The sequence below is a fragment of the Lonchura striata genome, chromosome 2 (assembly GCF_050655825.1).
Source record: "Lonchura striata isolate lonStrDom1 chromosome 2, ASM5065582v1, whole genome shotgun sequence".
In the NCBI taxonomy this organism is placed as follows: Eukaryota; Metazoa; Chordata; class Aves; order Passeriformes; family Estrildidae; genus Lonchura; species Lonchura striata.
In genome coordinates, this window is record NC_140704.1 from 10,026,491 (window position 1) to 10,040,744 (window position 14,254).

At 36.2% G+C, this 14,254-nt stretch overlaps 1 protein-coding gene across 2 annotated transcripts in view; it reads right to left on the bottom strand.

The window, feature by feature from the left end:
* The window catches only part of VIPR2 (vasoactive intestinal peptide receptor 2), a 45,953-nt gene that overhangs the window by 10,406 nt on the left and 21,293 nt on the right, over positions 1 to 14,254 (bottom strand). For both annotated transcript variants that reach the window (XM_021526532.4, XM_021526533.4), the window contains exons 5-7: positions 6,694 to 6,791; positions 3,499 to 3,640; positions 686 to 836 (exon numbers count right to left, since the gene is read on the bottom strand). In XM_021526532.4, coding sequence (XP_021382207.1) covers positions 686 to 836; positions 3,499 to 3,640; positions 6,694 to 6,791 — 391 coding nt within the window. The remainder of the gene's footprint in view (positions 1 to 685; positions 837 to 3,498; positions 3,641 to 6,693; positions 6,792 to 14,254) is intronic.

Here is a 14,254-nt window from a genome sequence, read left to right on the forward strand (position 1 = left end):
GAGTGGAAGGAGGGGTCCATCTGATTAACTATTTGATAGCTTGTATACATCAGCAATGTATAACAAACAAAGACTGCAGGGAAATTAGTTTATTTCTCATAGAAATGCAGTCATAATTACTGATACACAAAAACATGCCTTTCTTAGGTTTCTTACAAGGTGTCAGAGTGACTTACAGGGAAATAGATACAAGTTATGCATTCCCAATGCACCTCCAAGGACTGCAATATAAAATAGAAGTATAAATCATTTCATAAGGATCCTTGTCCACACACTAGTTTATTCCCATTTCCCAGCAGCACCCAAATGTTTTATGACCACCTATTACTGAAAGTATTAAAGTGTTTCATATAAATATCATGGCACTTTCTGTAAATGAAAGGAACATATGTATTTAAAACCAGATGGACAGTATTACTGTGCTTTTCAAAAATGAAAATTGCATAGTATAGCTCATGGCTGTGCAGGGGATCAAGCCAGCAGTGAGGAATTGTTCCAGCAGTTTTGTGCCTGCTCTGTGCCATGCTGCAGCAGCTGTAACCTGTGCTGGAGCTGAGCTGAGCAATCTGTGAGTCTGAGGAGTCACCACCAGAGACAGCTCAACCACCTTGGTATGAAACACTGAACCTGACCAACACACACACAGACAAAAATGAATATTACTGGGAGATGTGTGAGTTCTTACCCCATCCTATCAGCAGGTAGATCGTGAAGTGTCTGTTGGGGGAGAATATCAGCACAAGGAGGATGTGGAGGTAAAGTCCTTCCACTAAGAGCCAGTAAAAGTTTGCCATAACACCATACTGAAAAAACACCAGAATTGCCTTGCAGCCCACCTGAAATATGAGAAAAAAGATCAGGTTTGTCACAGGAAAGATGCCATATTATTTTTATTACTACAGCCAAAAATATTGTCTTTGTAGTATCAATAAACCAGGTCCAGTAGAAATTTTTATCTGCAGTCTAGCAAATTGCAACATTATAAATGTTACTGTATATATTAAGAGAAAATGAATTATTAAAAATTATTTGGATGGCTCTCATTGCAAATTCATTCATCAATTTTGAAAACTTCATAGGATAAATATAGAAAAACATAGTGCTTATCAATAAATGCACATTTTTGCAACAGTTTATTAATAAATGGCTATAAAATTAAATGATCATCTACTCAGAGTCTAATAAATGCATTAAACCTTCACAAGGCTTCCTAACACAGTAAAACTTAAAAAAGAAACTACTTCATAATTTTTTCAAAGCTAAATGTGAAACTGAGTGAAAAATATAACTTTATGTGATGACTCAGTAAACTTGGAAAAAAAAGTTGGCTGAACTTTTAAAAATAATGTTTTCCCTTTAGAAAATGTTTTAGAGTTTCTTAGTTAACAAAACACATAGACAGGTATCAAAAATATATACTTATGGACTGTGTGCTGCTCTTCAGAATTAATTTTCAGATGTCTGTGCTGCTGATGTTCCACAGTGCTGGCTGCTGCTACTTTGGTACTTCCCAGCAGGAATTTGGGATGTGACAATTGAATATGGAAATGTTCATATGGACTGAGAATGTGCAGAGAAATGTGATAATATGGTGAATATAACAGACTACACAACCTGTACCAAATAAAATCTCTTAGCTTAACTCACTTAAAAAATAAAATCTCTACCGGCTTAACTCACTTCTCCATTTTAAATACCCTTCATACCTGCATTTTTCTGTTAAAATTCCAAGTACACCAGATACCTAAGCAGGTAACTTACTCATTTTCAGTGATTGATTCCTCTCTCTATACATAAATGTTTATTAAGAAGTAAGATGCAGTCACCAGCTGCTAAGCCAGAAGGGCACAGACCTCCTCAGGGAGACTTTGTATCCATGAATTGATTCCATCCTTGAATTCATTTCACCTGATTTTAGCTGCCTACAACCAAAGTTTGAAAGCTAGCTAACTTTGATAAGACTGATCTTACCTCTGAACTTTGGGACCACTGCAGATCAGCAATGGGCCAGAAAATGTAAGACGGATAAAATTAAGCATTTCAAAATGTGTGAAAAGTTGAAATTTCTGAGCAAGTTCAAATTTGCTTTTATGCTTAGGACTTTTTAGAATCAGATCAGCAGTGAAAATTTTGTAATCTTTTATGAATTTCAATATTACATTGCATTGCATTCTGAATTTACATACCAGAAACCTGCATCAAAGTATTTTCCCTTCCTCCTTCAGGTAATCCTGGCTCAGCTGTATTTACCCATTCTGAACAGTGAAGGTATCTATCAGTAAAGTTAGCCAAAATTAATTCTCCATGTAATCCAGAGCCAGGACCTACTTACAGAGCCTTAAGAACTGTGTTTTAGACCCCTGTGAGGGCAGCAGAACTGTGGAACATCACACACATGTGACAAAAGGGGCAAACCCTGAGTGCTGTTATGTGTCAAAGGCAGCACCAAGCCAGTGCAAAACAGGCTGCTGCCAGATCATCCCAGGTACAATGCAACAGAAATTAGCCAGAAGTCCACAAAATCTGACATATTTAAATAGGAAAGTATAAGGCTTTGTAGCCAAGAATAACTGGATAATAAATGAAATTGCAGAAACCAAGTTATATTTTGAGAATCCACTGAACAGTCTTTCAAGGATTTAAGAACTTCTGGTTACCCCTGGTAATCTGTCTACTATCTACTTTGCCTAATTGGGGTCTAACACAATTGCTGTTTTTCTCCATTAGAAATATCCCAGATTATGAATTCCTATATACAGCTTGGTATTCACTACTAAGAATTTAATGTTTTTCAATATGGCTTCATCAAGACACAAATATCTTATTCCAATTTTTTTCTCACAAGTTCAAACTATTTAATTAAAATTAGAAGGGGTATTTGACTGAAACAACACGGCAATGAATGGGCATATCATATAGAGGTCAGTCTTTTAACAGTGAGATGAGATTTTTTAAAACCCTGTACATGAAAATGCAATAAACATATTAGCTTGCCAAGAATGCAGATGATAACACTTCTGTCATAGCCCAGAAGTACTGCAGAGTTAATGAAGACAACTCCTGCAAATATTTAATTTCCTGAGTTATTCCCTCCCTCCACTGATACCTGTCCAGTTCCTGGATCCCTGATAAAGCTGTTGGAACACTTCCAGAGGATCTGCCTTTAATCACTCCCAGCTGATGGCACTCCTGTTTGTCTTCAACCCTCCCAGCTAATTAATGCAGTGGTCATGTTTATTCTGAGCTGTATCTGGATATGATTTGTCTTGGCTGATGACAAATTGTCCTTCATGGACATGCAAACAAAGTTAAGGTCTCCAACTTGTGCTGAAACATTCTTTATCTGGATACATATATCACACCTTTCTTCTAGTCATGTTCTCTTCAGAATTGTCTACTCTGAAATCTTGCTACTCCCAAATATTTAAAAGGATTAGGGAGGAAAGAAAATTCAGTGACAAAACAGTGTTAAACTAGGTAGCAAATGAGGTTTATTACCCATGAGGTTTGATCCTCTGGACAGTGAGCCGTGTTGGAGCTGGAATAGAGAATATCATCCTTGACTAGAACAGAGATTGCTCTTAGAATGAAAGAGAGGAACAGGTTCAGATGGATGTAATTCCGAGTACAATGAAGTTTTCTAAAAAGAGATTTAAAAATAAGCATTTGAGATTATGATGTAGAAACTGTTGAGCAGGATTCCATTACTCTGTGGACATTTCTTAGCAATATGAGCCTTGAGTAAGAGCATACTCTTTCCTTTTCAGTCATTTTTCCAGGGCTGCTTTCTTTCATCTCTTACTTCTGCTCAGTATCACAGATTAAAAGATCCCAGTGGTATTTCTCTCATATTTTAACATAACATAATAAACTGAAATAAACTGATATAATAAGCTGACAATAAACATAGGCTATTGTATCCTTCTGTGTGTGCACTCATTCCAGTGTTTTTCTTGCAAATACAACTTTGATTGTCCTGGATATATTTCAGATGTGCTCTCACCTATTATTTTCTGGTTTCATTATTTTATTTAACTCCTTTATTTTGCTGTATAGTGATTTTTGATCCTATGATGATGGTGTTTGCAGGAGCAATTAAAAATGCATTCAGAGCATTTGATCACCTATCCTTTCTATCCAATTAATGCAAAACTTGAATCTGGCAGCCATGTGAAAGCCTTACAAACAAATGACAGATTAAATATTCCATATAAATGAATGAGTACTCAGGGGAAGTAAGCTATATATTGATGGCTTTTCCCTTAAAATACAGTCCCTTAAAGATTTTCCTATTTAAAAGATTCTTTTAATAGAAAATCCCTAGAAACCAAAGTGCTAAGAGGTTTTTGTGGTCACAACCAGCACCTTGAGCTGCACCTGGAAATAGAGCAGAATCCAAAGTATTTTAGCAAGCATGAGTACTGAAAAGAAGATGCAATAGGCGTAATGGCAGTGTGCAGTGGCAACTTACAGGTGTTCTTCCAGTTGTGAGCTTTATCAAACATACATAATCCATTCTGAAATTACTGAAGCAAGCGTAAGGAAATGAAGAACAGATCTGCCATGCTAGCCCTGAATTTGGCAAAGGACATAATACCAGGCTGAATTTTAAACAGCTGTCAAAAATGCTGTGGACATGCACGTCCTTTGCTGAAATACCACTATTGTATTGGATTGCATCACGTGTTCCAGTGGAACTCAGAGATACATGCAAGCTGCAAATAGGAGGAAACTATTTTTCTTTAATAACTCATGTAGATGATTAGTCATTCATCCCATTCAGTAGCTCTAGTAGATAATAAATGTTGGATATATACAAGACTGTCAAACAATTATTTTGGAGTATGTGGACAGAAATTGATTCCTAATTCAACTCACTATGTTGAGAGGCCCCAGTGTTCCCTGAAAATAACAGAGAAAGATTCTTCTTGAAGTGGGGCTTAGAAGAACATATGTTGCCTCATGAAAAAAAAGTCTGTTTTTCCCTGACTCAATTGGAAGACTGGGAAAAAAAAATATCTCTAGTTAGATATTTGAATTGAAGACCTCTTAAATGCCTGATTTGTTGCATCTGACTTCTGGTGATGGGTGACATTTAGATATCTGTAATTCTCTGTATTAAATGTGGTTTTAGGTTTTAGCAGTTTTGAAACTGCAGCAATCTGCATTGGGATCTGCCGGAGCATTTGCTGGTAGGAGGAGGATAACCATGACTGGCTCAATTCATTTTTTTAAAAGGTATTTCAAACATAATTATGGGTTATGTATCTGCTCTGAATGGTCTCTGAAGATTTAGATATTGAGAATATCTGATGGCAGACTAAAAGGCTTACAGAATGCTACATAGAAATATTTCATGAGAGGAATGAGGCTATGACAAACAAATAATATGCTGTTATCTATGTATTATTTGTATTTCCTTTCTATCAAAACTGTGAGATGCAGTTTCTTGGTCCTAAGTGGAGCAGAAAAGCTGTTCATACTGAAGTTCATACTGGAGAATATAAAGGCTGTTCTGTTAGACAGGTGGAAGTGATACATAAAGGCATGAAGGTGGAGGGACTCAGAAAAACTGTGATAGTGATAAGACCATTTAAAAAGTTATTTTATTAGTTGAAGATTGCCTCCAGTCTGAGAAAAGTCACAGGAACTAGGCAAAAACAGCAGGCAGTACTGCCTTTCCTCAAACTGCCTAACAAAAACATTGCAGACCCAGCACAATTACCCACACCTTTACTACTGTGCTTGGAACTGGTGAGGCTTTACCTTGAGCACCATGTTCAGTTCTGGGCCCCTCATTTCAAAAAGGACATTTTTGTGATGCTGGAGGGTGTCCAGACAAGGGCAACGACCTGGTAAAGCGTCTAGAAAACATGTCTTGTGCAGAGCAGCTGAGGGAACTGGGGTTGTTTTGTCTGGAGAAGAGGAGGCTCAGGGAAGACCTCCTTGCCCTCCACAACCACCTGCAAGGAGGGTGCAGCCAGGTGGGGGCTGGTCCCTTCTGCCATGATCCAAGTGAGAGGATGAGAGGAAATGGCCTTTAGTTGCATCAGGGAGGTTTAGATTAGGTATTAGACAAAAAAATTTTCACTGAAAGAGTGGTCAAGATTTGGAATGAGTTGCCCAGGGAGGCAGTGGGGTCAACTGTCTTTGGAAGCATTTAAAAGGTGTTTGGATGCAGCACTTGGGGATACGGTTTAGGGGTGATTATGGCAGTGCTGGGTTGATGGTAGGAGTAGATGATCTTGAAGGTCTCTTTCAACCTTGGGGATTTGGTGATTCTGTGATTTGCAGTTGGACAAATTAGTGACTGCCTTTGATTACAATACCCCTGAAACCACTGGGAAGCTTCTGCAAAACACGGCTGCACTCCTGTCCAGTGGTAAGGTCAGCACCCAAATAATTCACAGGAGCAATTCAAGGTGTTGATTTAAATAACCAAATATAAAATGCTTTAGGTAATCATTCCTAATTTATTGTTCCTTCTTACATGGGCTGTAATGCCTGTAAATTTGTAAAATTATTTGAAAACTGTTAATATGATCATTGCTAGCAAAAATCTAGTTAGCATTACATTACTGTCAGCTGTTTAACTGTAAAAAGTGTAAATTCCTTTTTCTAAATAGCTGAGCAATGAGACAAAGGTTAAAGATGTCTTGTCACTGTTAATATTTACTCATGAAAAACACATACCTGAAAAGGCAAAGAATTATGCTTCCTGTTGTAAGAGCAATCAGAGATACGCTGTGTCCAAGGGTATAAATTGCTTTCACCCTTACATAGAAGTTGACCTGCACAGAAAAATATATATGCAGAAACTACTTACTGATACATCAAATTGTCTGTGAAATGATGTAATTGTCCATTAAATAGCTCTGAAAGTTATAGCATGATTTTCATCTTTGCTCTGCAGTACATGATGAGAATGTTACATCTCTATTCCAATACATTTTGCAAGGCAACATCTCAAGAAAATTGACTTCAGTAGAAAGTTCAGCCTCAGGAACTCAAAACTTAGACATACAGTCTGGTACCATTCCAGTTGATTACACCATGTCAATGAGGTCAAATAAAGTATCAGATTAATCAATTTTCATTAACACTAACTGGTAAGAGCAAGTCAGTTTGAAACAATGGATTATCTCTAAAAGAGAGAATTCCCCCCAGTCTTTCTGCTCTAGAGTACTTTGCTATGCAGTTATACATGAATTTAATTTTAAAGATATGTTTAAGTCTCATTACTTTCTCATTCTAAATTTTCAAACACTTCATTAAATGGTGACACAAACCCTTTCTTTAGTAAAGTTATTTGCTAAAACTTGGAAAGGAAGTTTTTCAACAGAGGAAAAGCAGGCTGTAATGCACAGTCTGCTGATTAACTGCATATATCTGTAAACTCACCAGCTACACACTACATTAAATCCTACTCTGAATAACAACATCAAGAAAAATAGGGCCAAATATTTTCAGGATTAAACTGCTTCTCCATTTATGCCTACAACAAAGTCATTAATCTGATATTAGTTTCCATCAAGCTAAATAAAGTATTAAAACAGTGAAGTTTTTTATTACATTATTAAATTAAGGATTTTAAAAGCAACATAGACCATGCTACATATAAGAGACTGAATTTAAATATTTAGTGTACATGGCTGTCATTTGCCTTCCCAAATGAGACTGGTAAAAAGTAGCAAGGAAGCAATGCTTTTAATTAAACTAACATAGCCAAAGGAATGTCAAATTACTTTAGTGTATTTATTTTCATAGAACTCAAAAGGCCAAGTAAGGATGTTATTTTAGTAATCCTGATTCATGATGAAATTAGCTGAACAGTCCCTTTGCAAACGTTATACAGATATGAAAAAGGTAAAATGAAAAGTGAAGTGAATGAAGAATTTTGCAACTGCGCTGTTGAAGATATGGTTAAAGTGGAAAAATATGGGAAGCAACTGCCATGGATCTTAAGTGCATTTATAGCAATTGTTGTGTTATATTTCAACCATTAGATTGTAAAAATTGTCGTCGGTACTTTGGTATAAAGAAGTAGCTGTTCAAACTGCATTGGGATGATTGAGACATGCCCAACAAGAAAGCTGGACTGGTTTAATTTTTCATCATTCCGCACCACTTTGAAAATTCTGTCCAGATTTGATTTCAGGAAAACACTGACTGAGCCTCTTGAAATTGGAAATTGAAATCAGCTTCAGAATTCCTAAATGAAGGGAAAAAAAGGTGGAAACCCTGCATGAACTTACTAACAAAGCATCAGTTGTCCAGCCCCAGTGCTGTAACATTGCCTTGGATTTATCCCCTGGCCATGCAGTCTGAGACTGTCAGGCTGCTGCACATGAAGTGACTCTCACTTCGCCCTGCTAGGGAGAGCAGAAGAGGTTGTCTTCTGCCAGAAAATACCACACTATTTCATGTAATGTTTCTGGCATTCTGTACACACACATGACCCCTACAACAAATAGTCTGCCTAAAACCAAAAGAAGAACCCTGTGTAGTTTTAGCCCAGCAAACAGCTGTCGGTATCAGCAGCGCTGAGTCTCCCTGCTGGCCATGCCTTGGCCACAGATGAATGTGAAATAACTGCATGGAACTATCTCAGGATTGAAATTAATCAGCCAAGAGTGCTTGGACATCACCTTAATGACCAAGGTCATTAACTCAAGCTAAGCACAAGAAAATAAGAAATAATTACACAGTAGAAATTATTTTATCATATGATAATAATTATCATTATTCTATACTTGAAATGGTAGAAATTAACACCATGTCGCCCTGTTCTTTTGAGAGTTTTAAAGTCCTTCTAAAAGTTTTCTATGCCTTCTGATGTTTACATATTTCTATTGGAGTTCTCATGCATGTTCATGTAAATAATTATTGTTTTACCTAAGTGGAGAGAATGGATAGACTGTTAGTTTAACCAATATGGTTGGAGAGGTGGCAGTTTTACCCTCCAATCCACTGTCACTTTTGGAATCCTATATATTGCAGAGTCAGAAAATAAAATCTCTCTTTTAGTTCTTTTCTTCCCTCTTTTACATCTAATGTGCATCTGTGAGTTATTTCGTGTCATAGTACAACACCTTTCCCTTTTTCTCTGACATTTTAGTGGTTTAGTTTTATAAGGGACAGAAATCTTAGATGCTACAAATTTTCCTACTGATCAAAAGTTAACCCTGTGTCTCCAACTGTTGCAAAGGTAAGTAAACACTAACCCATGTGAATCAATTGCATCAAAAATGACAATTATTCAAATTCATATATTTTGATTTTCCAAAAAAAAATTAGATTATTAGAATGCTTTAGATAATTAGCATGAAGCACTTTATCAGATTTAGCACCAAAGATGCTGCAATCATACTGCTCCTTACATTTCCTGTATGAACATAAAAGATGTGTCTTAATTTGCCTGTAAGACCTCTACAACTCCTAGTGACTCCACAAAAAAAAAAAAACTAGTAAATGGGGTTCTCAAATTATATGTCATTTAAACACACAAACTTCATAAAGACAAAGAATTAAATTCCACATTGTGCTGTGGCAATGGAAGACCAGGAAATTCATTAGACTAATATTGACTTAATCACAGCTATTAAATATTTATCACTCATCTGTATTTAATGTAGTACCTTTTAAAACAAACTCTTTGTATGTTGTTGGTGCAAAAGAAACAGGCAAAGCAATGCCAAATCTGATAGCACAAAAAAACAGTGACTTTTATACAAAATGGGATGTCTTATTTATTTCTTAATGCTCTGTGTAAACAGTAATTACCCATGTCTCAAGTAACATTTAGCTTTAACCTCTAAACTTAAAATACAAATGTGCAAGATTGTCAGGAATAAAATGACTGCAACAAAGGTATGGATTGACCAAAAGAGTATTTCAGAAATTATATTTTCAACATATTTTAACACAGAAAAAAATATTATAATCCCTTCAGATTTTATAGCTCTTTTCAAAGGAAAAACTGATTCAAGTTATACACATGAAATTGAAATCCCATTATAAAATTGAAATGACATGAACTTTTCTGCAGGTATAACAAAATCAGAACATAGTAATAACAGCTGGCCTCTGCAAAATAGTCACAGGATTGTTTAAGCAATGCTGACTTGTAAAATGAAATACAATTATGTATTTTTAAAGTTCTGAGGAAAATATTAAAATTACAATCCCTAAGACAAAGTCATTAGATGGTTAGGCACAGAAAAAAATCAGTGGCTTATGAGTTTCTGAAAAAAACAATGGAAACGGTTATAGGAAGTGTAAATGTTTCCTAAAGAGCTAATCCTAAAATGTTTCCTCTTTTTCTGCAGCTGCTTAATAAGTATTAGAAGGGCACAAACAGCCACACATAAAATGCGACTGGATTAGTACAAGTTTGCTTAATTAGTCTTAACTTCAATAAATTTTTTGCAAAGCCTATTTTAGGCACTCTTGTGGCTTGTTTTCTTAGAAAAGACACATGGTTCTGCTAACGTTTCCTTTAAATTTAGTTTCACGTTATTTTTACTCATGTCAGGAGACAGAATTCTTCTGTTTCTTTATGAAATAGCACAGGAGAGCAGAGACACTGGCTAGGCAAAGCTGGAGTCACCGGGCAGAGCCGCCAGCCTCGGGTCTGGACGGACCTCTAGGGGTGAGAAGGTTCCTCAGAGCTGAAGGAGGAAACACTGGAGAGACTTCAGGGCTTGAATCTTTGTCCAAAGGGTTTTGCTGTTGACTAGAATTCACCCTCAATGTAAAAGAAAAGCCCTCGAATTTTTATTCATTTCATTCAGAAATATAATTTATCGTTGCTAAGGAATAGATGACCCTCATCATCCCAACTGACTCTTCATTTTGTTTATTCTGTGGGATATAGATATCCTATCTTATTATATTAAGATAGGATATCTATATCCTATCTTAATATATAGGATTCTATATAATCCTATATATTAAGATCCTGTAACACTGCATCTAGGAGTTTCCTCTATACATATATAATGACTTACAACTGTATTAAAATTTGTGATCCTAAATTTTCATGATCCATGTGTCAATATTTGAATATTTCATAATATTTGAATATTCATATTCAAATATATCAGAAAATTTTAAACTGTATAATGAAAAATAAGAACGGTGTCTTGCAAATAAGTTGAGTGCCTTAGAAACACTGAAATGAGCAAATGCAAATAGAAATGGTGTAAAGAACTCTAGTTCTTTCCTTCTGCAAAATTAACTTCAACAAGGCAGTAGCCATTTTTAAATCTTGTACTTACATAAGAATAAATATAAACTGAGATAAAGAGATGCATTACATGTTGTGGAAAATTAAATTTTCTCTTATAGGATACTTCTAGACATTTTAAAAGAATGTATGTAGAGAAGAATAGAATTTACTAAAAGACACACAATAAAATTTGTATTCCTCATGGTATTTAATAATCTTTATACAAGTAATTAATGATATCCTTTTTCAGGCATTTTTCCTTCAATTCATTTTGAGCCTAAATACCACCCAGAAAAAAGATGAGATCAGCGTTGCCATAAGTATCCCTTAGTAATAGTGACATCATTAATTTTAATTATGCCAGTCAGAATTTCCTCTTATTCTATGTTCCCTAACCATAACGGGAGAGATAACAACATTGTAAATGCACAAACTTCCACATTTTCCTGTGTAAGCATGTATCAGCAGATGAATCTGTGAATGTGAACCCTCATGCACTGGAATTAAGCAGTTTATTAATATTCTGCGATTAAAGCAAATTCTCTCCGTGCTCTACAAGAGAGAATATCAGCTAATATTTGAGTCCTAGTCCTCACTTGAAGTCAATGGAAGATTTTATTTTAAGGAATACTGGTCTCTTAATCACACCTCATGGAAAAATATTAATGAAAAATGCAGCATAACATAAATAAATTTAGTATGACTTACAGGCACAAGGAAACACATTGGTAGATGTGTGCCTTGTTTCAGATTTTGGTGGGAGGCAAAGATTCCATTTAGACTCACTGCAAACAATGCATTATTCCAGAGCAGTGATCCCCTCCCCAGACAGCAGCAAAACATCTGTTTTCTAAAGGCAGCCACAGCCAAGGCACTGCTGGTGTCACTGCCTGCACTGCCTCAGTTCCCCTTGTCTGGGGAGCTGCTTCTGCTCATCCAGGGTGAGGAGAACACTCCAGGAATTGGGCAAATGAGGGAGGCTTCTTCCCTGGATGGTGCTTCTACTAAAGGCACAAGCTGCAACAGGGTCAGCACACTTAATAGCCCTGAGGACCTTTCTCTCCAAGAATTTCTCTTTGTATGACACTACACATTCAAACCTCACAGTCTGAAACTTATATATAGTGGGGCTTTTGTGTGATCTAATAAATCCTGGGCCTAAGGGCATACAAAGCTGTATTAACTGATTCAGCCATTATTTTAAATAAAGTGGACACATTTCAGTGCTTTACATTCACCAGACATCTTGCTGTATATTGATAATGCTGACACAGATTTAATACCTTCCGACAACAGCAAGGACATATCTCCAGCTTGTTCAGTCTGGGTAGAAGATGTCAAAGTATGTCAAGGAAAGACTGCAGTGAAGCTTGAGTTTGGTTAACACACCTTGATGTGTGTTTCTAGCATGGTCAAATCAAGCTTGCTTTTTTTGCTGTTTGTGTGTTGTACTGCTACAGAAATATAAAATTGAAAAAAAAATATATTTATCTGAATACCTAAGATGAACCCAAAATGTGATCTTGAAGGTTAGCAGTAACTAGTTTACTTACAGAAAAAGGTCTGGAAGCATATAATAAAGGTTTAGATCTGCACTTTGATACCATAACAACATAAAATATTTTTTCCAGACATTATCATTGTTGTGCTTTAATGCCAGTGGCAAGAAAGCATCACACAACCACTCCCTCCCTCCTCCTCCTGCCATGGGGTGGGGAGGACAGCTGGGAGGAAGGGAAAACCTGGGTTGGGATAAGAAGACAAGTGATGCCCAGCTCCATGTTCAGCACCCCTGAACGATGCCCAGCCCATTCCTGAGCAGCAGCTGGCAGCTCCCAGCCAGCTCCTCTGGTTGATATACTGGACATGAATTCTGTGGTGGGGAATGTCCCTCTGGCCAGGTGGGCTCAGCTGTCCTGGCCATGCTCCCCCCTTGTGCACCTGCTCGCTGGCAGAGCCTGGGAAGCTGAGAAGTCCTTGACTTAGGCTAAGCACCTCTTAGCAGCAGCAAACCACCAGTATAATCAAATTATACCAAATAATCAACATTATTCTCGCACTAAAATCTAAACACAGCTACTAGGAAGAAAATTAACTCTATCCCAGCTGAATCCAGGGCAGTAATATTTATCAAACTGATTTCACATTTATAATGGCAAGAGCAGTAGAGAACACTAAGATATAACATAAGGTAAACCAAGGGTTTTGTATCAAGCAGTTACAGTTTATTTCAAAATGTTAAGCAAATAGTTTCTTTTTATAGACCCTGCTAATATATCATTTAAAAATTAATAAAAATGGAACATTTAAATTTGAATATAAAATCAATAGAAACTGTGGAAGCATGCAAGATCTTTCAGTAAGGAAATAAGAGGTGACATGTTTATGCTATTTTTTAATAAGCTTCCTCATTTCAGTGCATTTTTAAGCATAGCAATTTGGTACCTGTTAACAAATTATTCAGTATTTGCTCACAGATCTTTATTATTTAAACCTTCTCTAGAATATTCAAAACTGCCCAAAATAAATGCATATCTGCAGAGAGATATAGGAGATATATGCCTGTGTGTGTACATATATATATATATATACAATATGTAGAATATGTACAGAAATAAATCCCCTTTAGATTAAAGATAAAAGTCTGTGTCTTAAAAGACAGAAAAAAAACCCCAGAGGAATAAATACTTAGTTGGATCTCTAATAGAAATTCATTCAGCAGTGAAGATGCAGGCACCAAATTTGCACCAAAGACAGTTTCTACTCCTTTAACATTGTCTTCAAAGCAAAACATAAATAAAGAACACTTAGGACTCACTCTAGGAAAACTATTTTGCCACCTTCCTTAAAATATGAGTTAATGTAACTTTGAGGTCAATCTAATATACTTCATACCCCATACTGCAGAACATGTTTTTGTGTGACATTTTTGTGCCCAGAATACTCAGTATCCAAATATTAGGACTTTATTTTTAGTTCTCATAATTGAAAGATTAGATTTTTTAAAAACCAACAAACTATACT